Source organism: Corvus cornix, chromosome 2 (genome assembly GCF_000738735.6).
Source record: "Corvus cornix cornix isolate S_Up_H32 chromosome 2, ASM73873v5, whole genome shotgun sequence".
Classification (NCBI taxonomy): domain Eukaryota; kingdom Metazoa; phylum Chordata; class Aves; order Passeriformes; family Corvidae; genus Corvus; species Corvus cornix.
Window position 1 is genome coordinate 52,374,035 of NC_046333.1, and position 21,395 is coordinate 52,395,429.

At 36.1% G+C, this 21,395-nt stretch overlaps 1 protein-coding gene across 3 annotated transcripts in view; it reads right to left on the reverse strand.

The window, feature by feature from the left end:
* Window positions 1–2,199: 2,199 nt before the first annotated feature.
* Window positions 2,200–21,395, reverse strand: part of PHF14 (PHD finger protein 14) — a 164,521-nt gene continuing 145,325 nt past the window's right edge. For 2 of the 3 annotated variants that reach the window (XM_039548156.1, XM_039548154.1), the window contains one exon: window positions 2,200–3,019. In XM_039548156.1, the coding sequence (XP_039404090.1) occupies window positions 2,945–3,019 (75 nt within the window). In that variant the 3' untranslated portion in view covers window positions 2,200–2,944. The remainder of the gene's footprint in view (window positions 3,020–21,395) is intronic. The other variant, XM_039548155.1, reaches the window with a different exon arrangement.

Sequence of the window (21,395 nt, forward strand, 5' to 3'; positions counted from 1 at the left end):
GGACATAATAACTGGCTGCTTGGGCACATGTACAGAGGAGTGTCTGTGTGTATTTGCATACAAAGAATATACTGCTCCATAAAAGTGACTGCAACCAGCTGAATTAAAGCTGTCTCAAGTTTTGTTCTTCCCATCTCTAAGTTGGGCTTTGAGCTTATTCAGATAAGCTTTGAACTTCATTCTGCAGGAGATAGAATGCTTTCAGTATCACGCTGGCTTGTGCTTGACTGCAGCACAGACACACCTTTAATAAAAGTCACAATATTCTGCATCAGGTTTACACTTTAGTTCTGCTGAAGAGTAACACTCATCATGTCAGAGCCAGGTAGCAGTGTTGCAGACATCTGCTTTACCCAGTGCGTTGTATCAAAAAAACCTCCGGACACTGAGGAGAAAAAAATACATGATGAAAATGTAATCCATACTGGTAGTTTGAAAACTCAGGAATACACAAAAAAAATCAATTCAGCTGCTAATTTTAACTAGAACAGAATCAAAATAAAGGAAATAAAGTCATTTGGTATAGCCTTCATCTGATCCATTTGATCTTTATCAGTTAAACACCTCTCCCCCTCTATTTAATAAACATGTCTACAAACAAGTTATTAAGATCGGTCTCCTACATTTTTCTGGAAGGGATGAAGTTAGGACTGCATTTCAATTCAGCCACGTTTGTCTCAATCTCCATCCCAGCTGGTTATGGCAAAAGTACTGGTTATTATTTTTCAGAGAAAATGCCTGAATTCCCATGTTTTGAAGTCAATAACTTAACAAAGGGACAGGTTAACAACACTGACTGTAGACTTCTGGTGATGTATGTTGGAGTTAGCTAAAAGTATGGCTTATATAATTATATTTTCACATTAAATTTTTGAAGAAGTTAGGAAAGATATGGAAATACTCCTTTAAAGCTCATCAGAGTTATGCATCACATGGAAGCAAATGGTATCTTTCAATGACTGAACTATTTTTCTCACTTAGGTTTTCCAGAGCCAAGTGATGCATGTTCATACAAAACTTGAACACCGAATAAACACTCCTCTCTTCTCATGCACCTGTACAGTCCTGGGCTGTCACAGAGCTTTGACTCACAGCAAAAGTACAAATGTGCTGCCATGGACTAAAAGGAAATAAGATTATATAAAGATATAAATATTTTGCACAACTGAGGCCCTACCTGTTAATTTCAGACAGGATAAACCCAAACATCAAGTGCATCAAGTGCAGGCTGAAAGGCCAAGGCATGTCCAGGCCAGTTCATCCCAGTCAGTAGCTCCCCCTGACATTACATTTCCTTCGTGTAAGCCCTACGTAAAACTTCATTCTCTTACCTTTTTTTTAAAAATTGCTAGTTCTGTCCTTCAAAATTCAGAGGTCTTTCAGCCTGTTCCACTGGACATCCTGCCCCTTCCTCAGACCTTGTGGATAACTAAGCTCTGAGAACTATGGTTTTCTGGGTTAGTCTGAAAAAATGAAAAGCATTCCATTTGTTTCACCTACCCTGTGATCCTTCACATCGCTGCACAGAGAATGGTCCCTAAGGTCCTGCATGGTAAAACTCTGCTTCTGTCTTTCCTAAATCTGTCTCTTCCACTGCAGTGAAGAGAAAATCATATTCCCCCTCCACTCTGAGATGGCTACAGTGGTTGATCTGCACCAAACGGACCAATGCTGAATTTATTTTATCCGTTAATTTACATGATAGCTGCATTCGTTAAAATGAGGTCTAGTGTTATTGAACTCCTGTAGAGTAATTGTGATTGAAATTTGTCCATGAGCTAGACACATTTGAACCTCATGAACCAGAAAAGAATTCATAAAATATATTGCTTAAGCACAGGCATGTTGTTTTTAAAATATCTGAAAATGTAATTTACACAGAGAGGATAAAATTGAGGAGGGATACTATTTACCATCTGATTTAACACTCAATGCAAAGAGTAAAAGTATAGAAGAGTGGGAAAAGAAGTGTACTTTAATTTCTCTAGAGCAAGATAAACTTCACTGAAGGGACTTCAGTGAGTGTTGTTTTAAACCTAAAAGAGAATCAGTGAGAATTTTGTTTCTTCATTGCAATCTGTGAAACTATCAGGCTGTAAATCTACCTCTGAGTTTCTTGTACTTTCCCATTTACTGACCAGCACAGACTAAAAAGCAGAGGTAAATTGGAAAACAAAATTAGGACTATAGGAAGAAAAGTTCTTTTAAGATATTTATTACTCACTTGAAGGTCTAATGACACAGAAAGACGTTATTTTATTTTGTTAGAATGGAAAGATTGGCATGAGGGAATTAGACCTGGGTAGGATGGCCTAATCAAGACAAAAGCTTGACATTCATTAAAAGACAATGATCACATGAAGATGGAAAAGGTTTACATAAAGAAAAGTATAATGCAACAAGAAACCAATTAAAAATCACAATACAAATGTAAAACTAATTACTTTAAAAACGTACCATACATATAAAAAAATTCTTGCCTCTACCTACTCCTCAGAAACATTTATTTTAATCACTGATCAGAAGAAATTTCAGAACTCCTTTAATAGAACATATTTACCTAACTTTTAAGAATCAAAGCTCTTGCTCAGAAATACCAAAATATGTCTGAGTTATAACTATCCTTTAAGGATAACACTGCTTTGCAGAGTAAAACATAAAATTGCCCTATTTGCTTAGTAAATGCTATAAGTGATGAATAACCCATCAGCTTTCCATAACGTGTTCAAAAAGCTTTCAGAATTTTATTGGTATGGTACTCAGTTCTGATAATTCAGCTTTAATGTAATCAAGAATATCACCAGGAGCTACTTAATTAATTCCCCAGTGCACCATGAATTTAATTTTCAATGACTTTATTGAGAACTTTTTTGTTAATTTTACAATGAGAAACTATAACCACTGTTACACAACTTGCAAATATTTCAAACAAGACAGCAACCTCCTATTTTTTTGATTTTTTCTGTTCCAAATTCAGCTCCTGAGATGGATTTTCTGCTTCAGCTTCATTTTCATCTTCCTGTAAAAGAAAATGAAAACCTGAACATTAATCAACTTATTGAAGAAGTACACTTTTTCTGCTTATGTAGATGTATGGAATTCTGTACAGTCTTTTGCCTGACCAATAAGCATAAAAATAAGCAAAAAAAAAGTAATTTATTCAAGTGATTGATTTTGCTCCAGAGTTGAAATAAAAATGATAAGAAATTTAAACAAGTCTAATTGCCTACATTTATAGTGGAAGAATAATTTAATGAGTAAATATTTTACTGACCATTTTACTGGATGGTTACATAAAGAAATTATTAAATCACACACGGATAACAAGATATTCAAACACCTACAGCAGACAGTATTACACACCTTTACTTTGTTCTTGACCAGAGGTTTCCACTAAATTACTTTTGAATGCAAGAAATTCCATCATTGTACTAAAAATTACTTTTGAAAAGCATCTGCCATTGAAAAATGTTTCATTTTTTTGCGACCAGATGCGTTTACTTCACCATTTGATAAAAGACAATAAATTTAACTTCAGAGACACTTTATGTGCTGCAGCATCGTATTTTTGTCCCATCTAGCATATTTTTTTGACAGGTCTGCCAATTTTCCAATTACTTGTACCACCATATGTTATCTGAAGATCAGTCAGGTCTAAAATAGGAAACATGAGCATGTCAGGCAGCAGCATGCTTACAATATTCTACAGCTTCAGCTCCAAGAGTTGGGCTCATAATTCACTATGGGTTCCTCTGGATCTCACTGAAAAAATGAAGTGACATCATAATGCCTGTTTCCATAGGAATGGATACTATTTTGTGTCCAGTACAAAATCGTGACCTCCAAAGTAAAAATTATGGAAGAGTGAGAAAACTGTTTTATAAGGCAACTTACAACCCATCACATCACGAACAGTCCTTACCACAATTTCAAAGTAAGGCCAGTTTTCCAATCTGCATTTTAATTCAATGTACAGAGAATCTTCCATATTGCAATAACACAAAAAAGAAATAAACAGACATTTTGGAATGAAGAAGCATTCTGGCTGCTGTAACCCTTCTCATTACAAGCCAACAGTTGAGAGAAAGGAAACACCAGGGACATTTAGGTGGGACCCAGTAACCTGAGATGTATTTTCCTGATTTAAAAGAACATTTTCATTCTTGTAGGAAAATAACTTTATCCTTTTGTATCCTAGCCCTTCTTTCACTATCAAAGCATGCTTTGTAAGGATAACTATAATATTTAGAGGCAGAAAATATATAGGAAGCACAAATGGGCAGCACAAAATAGAACAGCAGTAGAAAATCTCATTTAAAAATCTGATCTTGTAATATGTCACGCCCAACTATAATAAAATGGAAAAGCTAGTTGTTCTATTAAAGTAGCAGATGCTCCAAGCCATTATGCCTCTGAATCCTCCCCCTTCTGGGGACAGCACAGGCACTGAGAAATATTTACATAACTGACCACTAAAAGCTAAAATTTCTGGACCGTCATCTCTTCAATTACCTTTAAAACATGTAGTGCTCCCTGTGGCTCTTTTCGTTTAGGTAAGAAAACATGTCTGTGCATGTGTGTGAAACCAAACACTGCAGATTCATTGAAATCAGAAGTGTAGAATCAGATCTTCCCCAAGCATACTGGCAGTGAGTAAAGAGAGTGCAATGTATAGTAGAGGTCACAGAGGTCAAACTTCAAATGAAAACAAGCACAGGGCAGAATTGGAAACAAAGGAGTGAGCTGTTACTGAGCTTACTGCTTACAGGTGACAAAAGAATACTGTGGAATAAAAAAACACTCACAGAAACTTTTGGCTGCTACAGAAAAACAGCCAGGTTATTTAATGAAGAACATGTTAATAAAAGAACAGAAAATCTGCAAGTTTCTGAAGGTCTCTACCTACAGAAGTTGTATCCCAACTGACCTCAATACCAACTAATCCACCTCCCTAGCACACAACTTGACATTATTCTGATGCCCTGACTTGTGCTCCCTCATACAGGAACATAAACCCTACACTATTGTTCTTTTCCCAGAACTCTTCACATATTGCTTAGGGCTGCTTCTCCTAATGGATGGAGCATGCAGAAATTTCAGAGACAATGGGGCCATACTGTCACTGAGGACTGCAAGGGGGTGAAGGCACATTAGGCTCAATACTGAACATTGGCTTCCTGAGTTTTTTAATGGCAAAAAAGTTTTTGTCTAGTGAATGAGGTTTTTTTACAGAATCTTCTGTCTTTGTGTAAATTTGAAATGTTTTAATTCTGTGCTCAAAAGGTCATACTTGCACTCTGACAGATTTCCTAGGTTACAGCAGCAGCTGCAGTGATCAGTATATTCTGAGATGCAGAAACGATGGCTATTGGTGATGGCAGCTCCAGGATTTGCTTGGGTTGAATACTCAAGATGAAAGCATCCACCTTGGGGTATTTTGCAGAACTAATACTCTTTCCTTTGTTGATTTCCTGTTGCTTCAACCAAGTAAAACATTCAAACAGGTAAAAACTACCAGCAGAGCATAAATTGGACTTTTATGGGTAGATTCCAGCGCACAATTCATCCAGATGCCTGACTGTTCTTTAAATGTATTGTTATTTTTGCATTTTTATGCACAAAATCTTTCTGACTAGCTTGCATTAAACCATGCTCCACATAGAACATCTTAATTTTCTACAAGCACTTTTACTCCATCTCTGTTTTCCAAGAACAGAAACTCACACCTCATTTGGAAACAGAAATTGGAGTTTGGTATCTCTGAACACAGGTGACTGCTGTGCAAAGCTCAGAGTAATGATGTTTGACCTTTCTTATAGAATGAATTAGCAAGGGGAGAAAACTCTTCCTTTGTCAGAAATGCCTTGAGCCAGCTCAGCTCCCAGGCCGGTGCACTGCCACATGAACAACAGTGCCAGCACAAACAAGATAGCAGAAAGGATTTTTGGGGAACACTGGAAAGTATGAACCACCAGTTTTGGCACTCATGCAGTTTTCTGCCAGAAAAGAAGTGACAGCAGAGGCCTCAGAATGACAATGTCAGAAAAATTTGGGACATGAACCTCTATAAATTATAAGGAATGTTCTATCACTGCCAGTATGCTTGGGGAAGATCTGAACTGGCAATTTAGAGCACATATTAACCATACTACAAGATGTGAAGACTCACTATTATTTCAGTTTGCTGACAATGCAGGATATCTATGAAATGCTTTACCTTTTTTTTAGTAGCCCAAGAGGCAGCCCAATGCCTGCACATAGAATACTGAAATGGCTGGAGTTTCTAATGTCATTAATAATGTTTGACTTTTCAGCTACACAGCCTATATAGCCTAATTATCAAGAAATTATGCGAAACAGGCTGCAGATTAAATATATTTAATATATTTGTTTTAGTAATTACCACCTATCATTATCATTATAGTGCTTTTAATTCTGATTAATAGCAAATGAAAACCTTTTATTTTCATGTTATCTGTTAAAAACCAGTCCATGACGGCAGTGTTCAAAGTTTCTATTACCAGCAGCTACACAGAGATGAAATACTGAATTCTGGTTTCTGTCCACAGAAATTCAGTTCATGTTATTTTTATTAATACCTCACATCTCTTTTTTATATTATTATTTATTTTTCTTCCAGCCACCTAAGACTCCAACATCTAGTGTTTTCTGTTCTAAAAATCCTAAAATCAAAGTAGCTTTTCCTAGCAGATGTTACAAGTCCAACTTTTAAAGTAGTTCCTGCCCTTGGATGCCAAAAATAAAACTTATCTCAGTATCTTTTCTGACTACAGACAACCATAGACTCAAATATAGCGAATAGACTCAAATATAGTGAATACACTCACCTAAAAGATGCCTCAGCACAGATTTGGTGACTTGTAAGAATAACCAAGGGAAGTGAATCCCTCAAGACTGTACCACTACTTCTACTGAAAAAGTGCACTTAACAGCCAAAAGATTAATATTGAAATTAATAAAGTTCACTAATCTGGAACTGACATTATTACGGATTTCCAAAACCAACAGTGATACAGAAAAGTATAAAGAACATTACAAAGTGCTGCTAAACCCAACGCTCTGAACTGAAATGCCAGCTCAGGAGCTCCTTAAGCCACCAGTGACTGGACACCTCATCTGTATCCTGATGACACTGATGGAGAGATGGAGCTTCCACATTAGCTCTCCTACATCCTTTGCCCTGGCATCCCACTTTTTCTCTGATGGAAACAAGGTACTGGATTAAAGGGTCCTTTGGGTGCTCTACAGGTGTTTTCAAATGTCCTACAGACATCTCTTCCTTCCCACTGCTTAGTCTGTACTTGGTAGCTGGGCATTTAAGGGTCACAGAAACAGAATGGGGTCAGGAATTTAGAACTGAGACCCTGAAATCTGCCACATAATTAAGTGTTGTGATTTACTGAAGTCAATGAGAACGCTTCGATATTTATATATCTTTAGGTGACAAAAACTAAAGGTAAGAGTCTTGACTATAAGATTCTGTTTCTAAAGTTTTGAGCTGACAGTTGAGAAAGACTGTGACATAATTTCATCCCCTTTGAAAGAATGTTTAAGGTCAACCACACTATTCTCTGACCAAAGAATAACGGGTCTAACAGAGAAAGTTAATTTTGTAGTAATTATTCCAGAATATTCCCCTGTAGACAAATTTTGGAATGAAAAAAGAAAAAAAAAAATAGCCTAGAAATAGGGGCTTGAGTGTTCCTTTCCCTTTTTTTCTCCCTCAAACCAATTTCCTTCAAAAAGTCTGAGAATTTATTTTTCCTCCATTAGTTAATGAAATGAAATCTGGAAAATCACAGAGACTCTGACAATTCTTAACTCCACAGGAAATCTGACACTCTTCTGCATATAGAACAAATCACTCATTAATTAACTGTGCTGGGAAATGCATCAATTCCCAGTTCTGTTCATTGCAGCCCACCTGTAATATCTAGAGTTGCATTAGAATGTTGCATATTTTGCCAACTGTAACCTTAATAAACTTAATAAACAGCTATATATTACAGAATGATGTAAGGGATCATCTGAATAATAAGAAAGTATGTGAAACACAAAAATGCCCTGCTATAATGAGGAATGACTAAAGGGTTGTCTCTGTTATTATATAATCTAGAAATACCATCTCAAAAGCACTCAGGACTACATTCTGATCCCGTTACTTTCTAGAGTATCTTAACACAAAAGACCTGTAATATGACTAACAGACTAAGGTATTAAGGATGTCCAGCTGGCATTTCATCTCTTGCCTCCCAAAATCTAGCTAGGAAAACACAAGTTGGAAGCAGGTAAAAATACTTTTAATACTCTTAAAATATATCAGAAAAAAAAAGGATTTTACTAAATAATAGAGCTTTTGTTTGTGTATGTGGTGAAAGTCTAGCTTCCAAAGTCACAGGCCAAATTTGGAGGAAAATGAGTGTCAGGGAACAGTCACTCTGTTAAATCCCCAAAAGGAAAGCATCCAGCAGTAAAATTCAAAACCTATTTTAATTCCAAAGCCTATGCTATCTTCTTGAATGTATTACTGACAGCCCTTATAATGACGAATGGTGCAAAAATACAGAGTACAAATGGAACAGTTCTTTACCAATGGATATTAGAAGCAAATATAAATTTCTTGCGATAGATGACAGTTTTCTGTCACCACAGCTCTGCAGTGATAAGGCAGCTGTTTGTTTCCCAAGAAAAGGAGACCCTTGCTACATGGATCATTTTCATAGTGACAGCCTTGACAAGTTTGACATTTGCTTCATGAAGTATTCTAAAGCAGCCATCAAGAAAATGCCCCCTCTGGGACCACTGGATATCTGACAGTTGTACCTTTTAATGCGCATCGCCATTAATTCTTTCTGTCAAAGCCCACCAAAGCCCTGCAGCGCAATCTCTGCTGATCTGGGACACTATGAAATGGAGGCTATGAAGGGACTAACCATTACAATGTAAGCAAACATGACATCAATTAACTGGAAGCAGCTCTCCACCCCACTTCGTTCAGTGAAAAGAGCAAGGCTGGAGTGTTTCCTTACCGAGCAGTACGTGCTGCCGAGCTCTAGGTGGCAATGCAAGGCCAGCAGAACTACTTTTACACTAAAGCTCCTCTTTAAGAAGCTCTAAGCAGCTGCATGTTTATCACAAACTCTTTCCTTTAACTCGCACTGCTACAAGAACTTCAAAGTCTTTTTGAAATGTTTGTCAGTGTTCTGTATTTTCTATTTCCTTGTTTCTAATTCTGATTATACAGATAAATGTACCATCGCAAGAGCCCTTACAGTCAAATTTCATTTAACGCTTAGTACAGAAGTGGAATTTCATGCCAGATTTCGAATCTTCCATCTGTTCCTCTCCTTTTTAGGAGGAAACCATTCCACTGAGTGGTCCCTTTGGCTGACTGCCACTACAGTTGGGATCCTCTTCAGGGCAGGTGGTGCTTGAAACCCAACCATTGTTTTATGAGTTCAGCTGGTTCTCCTTGAAGAAAGTAGAGGAAAATGTTTCCTCTTTAAGAATTTTAGTCTCTAAAGGTTCAGGTTTATGAACATTTGACTGCACCTATAAATGCTTAGATATCACAAACCTGAAACATCAACTAAGAAAGAGATGAAAAGCAGCTTTAACGGGATTGTACTGCGCCCATATGGGACAAGCCTTCTTAATTTCCACTCCAGTGTGAGAGGGCACTCTAGTTTTCAAATCTGAAATGGCCCTGAAAAAGATTATTTTTAACGCAAATTTGTCCTTCAGTTATAATAATTACATCTGTGCATATATAAACACATATATGGAAACTAAATAGCATTTTCTACTTATGCAGCAACATAATAATTATTTTTATGATTTGTAAATTTAAAACAGAAAGTTCCACTTTATATATTCTCGTAATACTACTACAGAATAATATTTCATAGCCTAGAAAAGCATATTATAATGAAGATAATTTTAAACATTTATGGTTATACTTTCACCATATTTACACTATACATTTACAAAATTTTAAGAAGCAAATCTTATTCATGTTTGTTTTCTTTATACTAGGAAATAAAATGGCTTCTTTTTACAATACAGGAGAACAAAAGGTGCTCAGGCCAACAGTAAGGAATTAATAGATCTATTTCTTAGTACTATTTCATGAAAAAAACAAAACAAACCAAGAAGAAAAAGTTTAATTTTTAAGTGCTCAATTGTTACGTTACCAAGATACATGTATCTTGGTAGGTACTAAATGACAGCTGAAGATTTTTTCAGGCTTTAACTGCTTTCTCAAATAAGTTTGTGAAATATAATCTGCATATAATGTATTAATCTATATCTAATATCTAATATCTATAGCCCTTTATCAAGAAGTCTGAATATTCTTTGCTTCAGAAATGATTAACAACATTAAATGGAAAAGTAGGCACAACTGAGTTATAGAAAAATGCATCTGTAAGCTACTAGCAAGACATGCTGCCCAAAGTTGAAGGCAGCTGAAAGACTTCACTGTAAACATCACTGAAGGACATGTTTACGACAGAAAAAGACAGCACTACCATATGAAAGGAATAAATTCATCTCAATAACAGAGAAAATATGGACCCTAATGGAAATGTTTTAGGAAAAATGAGTGCATTGCATGCTTCTGACCAAAATTAATTACAGTTTTAATGTTTTACATTTCCACCATAATTCTTTAAATGGTGGATTTATTTCATAGTAATAAACATTCGGTTCATTAAGTAAAGTTCAAAATCTGTGTTACTCGCTACATTTAACAACCTTTGGCCCTCTTCTTCTGTATTTCTTGATTCAGGTTTCCAAAGCATTGAATAAGCAATTGAGGAACACAAATTTCATGACTCTGCATATTTAGGCTTCTTATTTCATTGAAGACAAAGGGCAATTAATCTACCATTCTATATAGAATTTCAACTTTAGTGAGCCATGATAGATACTGAAATGAACTTACAGGAAATGCTTAATTAAATTACTCTAAAAAGCATAACTAAAGTTTTTCCCTTTCTTATGACAAAAGAAAATGCACATTTAATTGGAAAAAGCCTACTGTAGTATTATAAATTTAATAATTTTAGAATTCATGAAAATATTGCTATAATGTGAGAATTCAGAAAGCTTTTTTCTTCTTATTTCATCAGAACATTTCACCTGAGCACAGCCATGAAATTCTGTTCAGGCTCAAGGCATAAAAGCTGGAACTTTCAATGGCGTTAATATGATGACGTAGGAGTCTGAACAACAGCAAAGGCCTTTATTTTGTCACTTATTTTCCAAAATGTGATATAAGAAAATGTTGTAGAAATGACTTTATATTTGCTGTAATGCTGAACTCCTATATTTAGTCACAATCCATAAAGTTGCCAACAAAACAGATAGAAATGAATGAAGCTGGAGAAGTAGATGAAGGATAGACTGTGAGAGCAAATAGAATCTGTACTACTGCTGAAGAAATTAGAGAATAAAAATACTTTTGCTTTAAAAAACCCACCAAACCCCCCCAAAATTCCTTTCAGCAGGTCCCCCAAAACACATAATGATATTTAAATTCAGAATCCGACAACCATAACTAAGCAAACATTTCAATTAATTCAACAACATCAATTAAATAAAATCCCCAAAAGAGCATTTTAGGCTAGGACCAGATCCATAGTGTTGTATTAGCAGTCCCTTCCATCTCTGATGGAAGATCTACTCTTTCCCTACTGTTATCATTCATTTAATCTGAATTAACACAAGCATTGCAGACCTACACAGAAGTCAAAATCATTGCTTTCCAAGCTGTAGAAACATACTTTTAATTTGACTATATAATCAGAATGATTCCCTTCATCCATTTGGCTAGGGACTTGAAACCTAAGAAGACAAGAAATCCATGGCTTTAAAGGCTGGACTTCAGTTGGTTTGATGGCAGAGGAAGTGTTGTAGATTTGTTTCTGTATTTTGACTTTATTGCTCTTTTGAAGGATCATGTTCTGACCCTATAATGATGCCTGAACAATCCTGTTTCATACAATAGATTAAATCAGTTGCCTTTGAAGCACCAAGGGTGTATTGGTAATTAACATGTAGCCAATATGGAATCAAAATTGTAACATTTAGTATACCAAGGTTTTAATAATTTCAGGCTGATCAGCTTCTAAATTAAAAAAAAAAAAAGAAAAAAAAACAACGTATCAGATTTAACAGTAGATCTCTTCGAACTCCATTCCTCTTTGCATTTCCAAGCAAGGATCTAAAGCCAAATGTCATTTAATTCAGTGGGTATACTGAGGATGTTTTGGTAATTTGTCATGATAGGAAGGTTGCTTCACTGTAGTTTTCTGAAGTCAGAATCAGATTAAATTCTTTCAACTGCAAATAATGTGATGTCCAACCATTTAATGTTTCAAATATCATCAAAAATAACTTTCCAAAAAGCGTGCCCTGTGTAATCAGCATCTGCCCTCAAACATACTCTGAAATCCTTCCAAAACCTTGTATCTAACAATATTTATACCCTTTGTGGGAAAAAAAAAAAAAAATTACTTGCCTTTTGGAAAATTAGAATCAAATTAATTGACAGACCTCATCTCAATAATGGTAGTCACTGCAAACAGGGCTTCTTAAACGTTCATTGTGCATTTCTTTCTGATAAATTTGTAAGTCACTGTTTCACTAAACCTCATCAAAGTCATCTTTTGGTTTGTCAACAGCTTGCTTCCTATCTCTGCCTACTCTCCAACAAATCACACACAGCTTTCTTAGAAGAGTGGGAGAAAAAATACTTTGATGTGATTGAATTACTGAAAAGCTATATTCTAAAAGATTCCCAAGGCTAGGGAAATTTGGCTATAACTAATTAGTGTTTTGCATATTTATGCTAGAAGAGCTCATTACAGAGCTTACATTATAAATTGTTGTTTATGTACTTTTTCCTTAACACTCTGAAGTCACTCAATATCATTCATTGAAACTCCTTTTGAAGCTCACTAAACTCTATGCCTCAGAAGGCTTTTTGTCTCCCATTACATTATACCACAGTGCTTCCAAGACATAATACTCTTCACCATAATATTCTGTACCATTAAGGAGCCACAACTTGCAAACATGTATACATGCATTGTTACATTCAGCTCATCTGATTACTGAACTGAGCAGTACCATTGACTGGGGCTACGTATGAGCTACACTGTAGAACAACGCTTCTCTGGAATGGACACCAAGTTTAAACAGCCCCTGAATCAAGCAGGGCATTTTCATTATGGGTATTTAAGAGGAAATTGAGGCTATTTTCAGAGGGCTATGTTCTCCCGAAATCCTAGTGCTGCCACTCAACTGCCTCTACAGAGTTTCTGTCCGTCACCTTAGGATGGGTCAGCTACGGCCCCACGATGATGTTTGGTACTTGCTGCTCTCTGCTCTTGCTCAACAGCTGCTTTTGTATCTGTCTGTGTTACCTAATAACATCAAGCAAAACCTTCTATCTTCATTCATTTTACTTAGTTGCAATCTATTTGGTTTTATTCATTGGCTTTTCTTTTTCTGCATATACAGGAGCTCCAGGAATTGGATATCATGATTCTAAGAACTAACAGACAGTAGCTCTTTCATTATTTTCTGTTTACTGATGATTTAAGATAAACTGGCCATGTTTCCTTCACTCACAAAACTGAACGGGTAGTATATAAAAAAAGGTTATGTAGAAAAAACAGGTTCATGTTCTTCCTTGGCAAATACCACTTAGTATTTGAGACAACCCATTTTGCTGCTTCCTCTCCTCTACATGTAAGTTAGACAACCAACACATCCAGAACCACAGAAGCTTGTAGCACTCCCATTTAAATCAGCACTTAAATTTAGAAAAAAAGATAACTTTACTACTACTTCTGCCAAAGTAATTTTTAAATACGATTATTAACGATATATAAGACTGTGAAGAAAATACAGCAAATGCCATCTATTTTGGCAGACAACAAATCATACTTTTCCTGCATTAATTGATGTTTCTCTTTGTCTGTCAGTGCTCTCCTTAATGTCACTGAAAGTTATTAGCATTAGTTACTTGTTACTTGAATTGGACTTAGGTATTTTCAATTCATTTGCACTTAAGGAAACCTTTCAGGAGATAAGTTTTCAAAAGACCAAATAATGAAAAATTTTGTTAGCTGTTGCTTCCCCTGTCCACTGAAAAGTCCACCAAATGATGCTTTTTAAGACCTAGATACAGAAAGGCCTCTAGGTCCTTCGAAGATTTGCTGTTCAAATTGATAAATACATAGATATAATATTTATTTATCTATTATATTAATAAATAATCCAAATCTGGCCAAGTCGTATCATACCACAGGCTATATAAACACATCTGGGGAGTTTGATCATGTAGAGTCTAAAATCAGCTATGAAAAAAAATGAAAGAAGAGAAGAACAAGAAGTAAAACATCAGAGAAGCTAAGGGGGTCAGGAGAATGGCCATGCACATTAATCACATTTTGGTATGCCTAATAAATGAAGAAAGATTAAAAAGTGGCTATCATCAAAATGTAGCCATTAAATGCAAAAATGTAGCCAATAAAACTGCTTCAAACAGATTTTTTTTGTTTAATAAAACAAATAAACTGATTGTACAGGACAGACAGAAAAAATCAGACAGTTATTGCAGATATTTTATCAGAACAATACTAAGGCTTGAGTCAGTCTGTAGATGTGTCCTTCTGCAGGGGAAACTGAGCTGAGGTCAAGGGGACAACTCCCTGTGTAGGAAAAGCTGAGGAAACCTCTGGATTTCTGGAACATGTCATTGAAGAAGAGGAAGAAATGGAGAAGTGGTACTTAACAGGTTTTCTAATCTAAAGGAGAGTCACTAACAGAAACCAACATAAAGCTAATGAATGTGCCAATAGTAAAGCAAGGTCTGAGACTGAGATGAGGAATTTCTCAGCTAAAATCTCTGACATTTGTACCCCTACTATAATGCTTATTTGGCCTGGAGGGTGTGGAGATTGAACTCACTGCTACATTAAAGAACGTATCTGTAAAATGTGAATAGTAATACTTTCAATGTCAGGATGGGAGTTCTATGCATGAAAAGATTTATATAAGTGCTAAGTGCTGTCATTGTTATTACATTCAGAAAGTACAGAAGACTTTAAAAGCATTAACTTTTCTAGCACAGAACATCACCCATTCTTTCTGAAGCCAGAAAAGAAGACATAAAATGAGTGTAGTTATGGCAAGAAATTGTCTGGTTTTAAGTTCTGATGCGTATTTTTTGTCTCTAGAAAAGGTAAACAACCATTAATAGCAGGAATTTTATGATACATGACATTGTATAATATGCAGCAACCTATAAAATATATGAAAAACAGTTTTACTTGATATAAACTTGCTTTTTGTCAGGAAATTATTTAATTGGAAAGATGCTTTGAGAGCAATCAGAAAGCAATGCATAAAAAAAGATGTCTGGTTTGGAATGATGAATAAAGAATGGAGTCAATTTTTAAAATATAATGTAATAAGGAAGTAACTACCAAGTCAGTGCTAGTACATCATCCAGAGGGATCAAATGAAATTGATGTGTCTATTCCTTTTTCTCAGAAGAAGAAGCACCTGCTCTCCAAGGAAGACCACATCCTAATGGATTTTAAGTGGTGGTCCATCTTCTCTCTGTGAAAACTGCAGCGGTCATCTGGAGTTAGGTAAAGTTTTTTTATATGAATGTACTTTCACGTTTAGGCCATCTTGCATCATTTGAAGATAATTGTTAAGACTGTGTTCAAGAATTACATCTTTGGGTATAGAAACTTTTGGATATTTATCTTCTGATTTTGGATTTTTAAATAGTATCATTTATGTCCTGTCTTGTGCCTAGAATTCAAACTTTACTGTCCATTCAGTGGACAGTGGAACTGTCACACACAATATTCCTTTCATCCAAGAACAGCAATCACTCATTTGTCCTAGCAACATCACATTTTCAGACATGGTCAGCATTGTCTCTACATATAACCAATTTTTTCTCTTGAAAATCTTTATTTCATTGAGAAAAATAAAAGGCAGAATTTTCTTTAATATATTTAAAACTTTAATTACAGGAAGATGGCTACTGATACTGTCCAACATGATAAAATACTTTCTCTGAACAGAACTGTCACTAATACAGTATTTAAATTTACAAAGTGATTTCCACATGAATGCGATTGTTCCAGGCTGAAAACAACATTTTAAGTACCATAAACAAACAAGAGATGAATGTACAAAATGAACTGTTTAACAGGGGTTTATGTACCCCTTGTGCATTGTATTTGGAAATGAAGTCCTTAAATTCAGAGGCAGAGGATTCTCTTTGGATTAGAAGAGACACATGCAGTCCTTTCAGCAGCATCCTTTTATACAAAATTTGGCACTAACACCCTGTTTGCTTCAGCAAATGACTTCACGCTTTGTCCTTTTAATCCAATTTCCACCATAATATAGACTGAAGTGTCGTGAAAATACTGAAAGAGGATGCCTGGAAATTTATTGCATTAGAAATCTAATCCAGGTGGTAATCCAATCCCACACAGCAGATTTCTCATTAACTGAGATGTTCAACCCACAGATGGCTTTATACAAACTAGCATTCTGCTCTAGCTATGACTGGAAATAATCCTCACACATCAAGACATGACTCAACAAGGCAGGTAAGAGGCTAAGTCTGACAAGAAGAGGAACAGTCACTCTACTGAAAGCTACGATAATTGATTGTAACACTCATCCCAGGTTGAATAGCTCCGATTTGTAGGTTATTACAGCCATAGGTACTTGGCTGATGCAGCCCATGAGAATATAAGCCCGCCTATTCAGCAAGAGCTTCATCATTAGGTACTGTCTCCTCTCGGGTGAAAGCACCACAAGTACCTTAAACAGCCACCCCACAGCAGACAGGAGCCCATTCAGAAAAACCTTATTAATATTTTACCATCACAGAAAACAACAATGTCCTAGCCAATGGACATTGCTACTTTTGTCTTTTATTTCTTGAACTGATTCTTTCCTGGAAAGGACAGGCACTTGCAGATGCCAGCAGCTTGTCATGTATGTGTCCTGGCCAGAAAAGCAGCATCCCCGTGTTCTCCTTGTAAAAGCCATGGGTCCATTTGTGTCCCAAAGGCAACACAAGGTTGCTGCTCATTGCTTGTGAATATGAGGTCAGACTTTCTGTCAGCACAATGAGATTCACCAGGCATTTAAATAAAAAAATACAAACCAAACAGTTTTTAAGAAACTTAAACATGATGAAAGCATAGAATTAAGATATTCCCATCACAACATGCAGTGCCACACACCTTTTTATCCTAGCCAAACAACTATCTATTCACAGAGGTGGTTGTCTTTAACCTGTCTTGAGCAGAAGGAGGAGAAAGAAAATGGTGTACACCCATATTAAAAATTTCTATCAAATGCTTCACAAAAATTTGTGAAGCTAACATTTTCTTAATGTAGTTTCTTTCAAATTTGTCAGTTTTATACTCTTCTTCACAGAATGGTAAATTTGTTCCTTAATAATTTCTGTAATTCTTCACAAAATATAAGGTTTTTTTTATATAGGATATTTCAAGGTTAGGCTGGTAGAAGCAAAAAAATGTGCAGGAAAGAGAAAGAATACCCAAAACCCCAGAAAATACATTCCCTGGCAATATTCTTTTCAACGTGATTTGAACTGCAGTTTTCCTGCACTGGGTCAATAAATCAGCCTTCTTGCTTAATGAAAAGGATTTGCATTTCTGGCCTATGTAAAAATACAGGCTGTATCTGTGATTCTCTTTTTCCTGTTTCTCTGAGTGACTGAGGTGACAGCTAAGATCTTTATTTTGTCTGAATAGTTCAATAAATGCAATACAGCCCTCCCCTACTCCTTGGGTAAAGTCCCCAACATATTTTTTTTTCATTTTCAAGGTCTTATCCACTGATACAGAGACTAAAAGAGAATTTTCTCTGTGCCCAATTGGTTGTTTTATTTTGACCTGATAACTAGACAAAAGCTAATGAAAACAACACGTCTCAAAGTTGCTCCGCTTTCCTCCCACAAACTGCTTTCTTAACGTGTGTAGAACTTCATATTTAGGTGCATATTTCACCACCTTCAGGCTTGTTTCCTTCTAGCTTTCACAGCCTACTTCACAGAATTCTCATATTTTATCCAGGAAAGTTCCTGGAGATCCTTAGGATGATGCTTAAAATCTTCTCAGTATAATTTCCTTTGGATACAAGCTCTTCTTTCTTTCTTTGTTGCTGTTCTTCATCTACTTCCTTAAAAGAACATCTATTGGAAGAAGGATAAGGTAGACATAACCGCTTACCACTTACACTTACAGATATGTTCAAGGTGGGGGAACTGAGTAGATTTCATTTCCCTAGAAAGGAAATTTCTGGCAGTTGTTTCGCTTTTTTAAAATTTGGAGTCATAATTTTTCCTCTAATCTTACATTAAGAGAATGAAAGTGAAGAAACTGAAACAGGCACCAGTCTTTCCCTCTCTCTAAAGATCTAAAACATATTCTGGGATTATGTTCCAACCAGACAACCACACCTATGTGGACACAGTGACATATCTTTGTTATCACTTTCATAAATCAAATTTTAAAATATTTTAGAAGTCCCATCACATTAATGTTTCACCACTTGGAAGAATATTCAGATTCCATAGGAATGAGGCCTATAGCTATGAGATATGCCATGAGATATGTAGTGAAGGGATTTCCATGAGATGTGTCACACCCAAACCCTCTGATCTCTGAGGACTAGCTGGAAAGCAAGGGTGTTTATGTTCTGCCAAATTTCTATACTCTTAATGCAACAGATTCTAACTGTGATAACAGCAGCTTCTGTCTCAAGTGTTAGAGATTTTCTGAGGAATACAGCAGGTTGTGATCATATTCAAATCAACTGAGATAATTTTCCTAACTAACTTCTATACGTAAAATCATCCTGCTTTCACCATGCCAGATGCATGTGCCCCACTAATCCAAAAATATTAAATGCATAATTGAATTTCATTTCCTTAGGGCATATGATTTCATAACCCATGGCAGGAAAGGATGAGAAGAGTCAATCAACAACAAAATGCCTGTCCAAACAAACAAAAGGCCAGACCTCAAAAAAAGCTTGGCTTGTGCTTTCTACATTAATGTTCATGAACGAATGCTCTATCAAGCCCTTCAAAATCAAGTAGTAGATACTCTGCAGTTAATTTTTTTCATACTCTGAGAGGCACTGTCAAGGATATGCTGCTTAAGAAACTTTCCCTTCAGAAAGCCCTAGGTGTATCTCTCCTGAATGTGTCACTGAAATACCATTTTCAAATGCAAGACTGGCTGACTTGCTGAAATTTCTAAGCCATGCACTTACAGCTAACTGGAATGCTATGAAAAGACCAATATGACCTCACTTCTGACAAGTGACAGCCTTCCTTAATGAAGTTATTTGGTGCTAGAAGATGTGAAATGATCTCCTCTGAAAACATTCTGAAGATAGGAATTCTCATGCTGGAATTCAGAAGCCGCCACCAGTCAATCAAAGTCTAACATATTATATGATTCTGGAGTTTGCTTGCCTCAGAAGGATTGATGTATGTTTGAAAAGTATGAGGTACTAGCAGTCAGCGTGCCTGTTCCATCTGCCATGAAGACATCACAGTTGTTCTGCAAAGCAGACAGGCTCCTGTGGCTCTGGAAGGGATGAAGACAACCAAGGACTTCTCAGTACTTTCATTTCAAAGCACAAAAAGCTGACTTGTAATGAAATCAGTTCTTCTGACGTCTGAAGATACTGAGTTTACCACAGTGAGAAAAGCCTCTGCTATGTGCAATTATACATATTGGTAGCCTAATGCAGGTTTTGTCTGATGAACTTGTCCCACACTATTTTGAACCAATATTTTGAAAAATGCACTGTGAATGCAAATTTGCCAGCCTGCATCTTCATAGCCAAAAGCGAAATGTGGTGGCCTAAATAAGTGCCTGATTTCCAAGAGGTATGATCCCATACTTTGATACAGACATTATCCTCATACAGAATCTCCTTTATTCTGAACCACAATGCAGTGGAACCTACCAGTTAAAGCAGGTTCTTATCCTGTATGTAGGCAGCTGTTCGATTGAAGTACTGTGTTATTCTGAGCCCTCTGACATGGCTGACCACAGTTCCGTGTACATAAAAAGCATAATGTTACAAAAGCTTCCTAAGACCTGAACAAAGCATAACCAAAGGTAATCAATTCATTTCTCTGCAGTTGGATATAGAACCACTATTAATTTCAGTGATTGTGACTCAAATTATTCTTTCCTTTGTTGAGCTCTCTGAAAATTAGGAAATTTGCTTGCACAAGATGCATTTGATGGACAGTAGAAGGAATGCCTAGAACATAACTCATCATCCTTATGTTCCACATTGATTTTAGGATGCAACAATGCAAAAATTCCCTAATACATATGCTAAAAACATTCTGGCAAGAACAGTTGGCAAGCTGTTCTACGGAGTGCCCATCCAAGAGTAAATTCCACTCTGTCTGCAAATAATCACAAAAGGTAAAGATTCAGAGTCTGTAGGAACTGGAAATGTTTACAGAAAGAATTAAAATTGAAATTGCAAGTTTCTTTCAAGCCACTGATCATACGGTATTAAACAAGCTTTATTGCCTTATCATAGCAATTAATTTTTGTTTCACATTAATGACATTCTTATCATGCCTGAGATGCTAATGCAATGTGACAACAGCAAATACCGTAACATCACTTAGCTTATCCATGTCACTTGTGGGGACAAATTCACAGCTTTACATTAATGACCTTCCAAACATACTAACTCCTCCCAAAATGGACTGCTTTTGTGATTTTGTTATAGAAAGATTCATTCTCACATTGTCCTTTAATATCTGATTTTTAAAGAAAACAATTATCACATTTCTAGGCAGCACTTCTAAACCAAAACACTGGGTATACCCCCACAAAATTATATTTTGATGTTTCTTATTAAATACATGACCTTACTAAATCTCCCAGTTTATTTCCCACTTTATCATCAATGTGATGTGATACTAATGAGTGATTAAAGTTATATTTATTGCTGGAAGAAAACACTTGGAGTTCAAAGTAAAATTCTCACATACATCAGAAACAATAAGACTTCATTTCAGCTTTCTGCTTGTTTGCAAAAAGCCGTGATGGATGCCTTGGGTCTTTTGTGATGGGACTGGCTCCAAAAAAAAGCAGTGTCTCTTCTGACCAGGTACCTCAGAGAGCACCTCTCTCAGAAGACTGCAAAGCTGCAGCTGGAATTAGGGAGCTAGTAGCCACAAATGTGGCGTTGCTGCTGCAGGGCTTAGGAAAGGAGCATTCACAAAGAAAACACAAAACTTAACCATT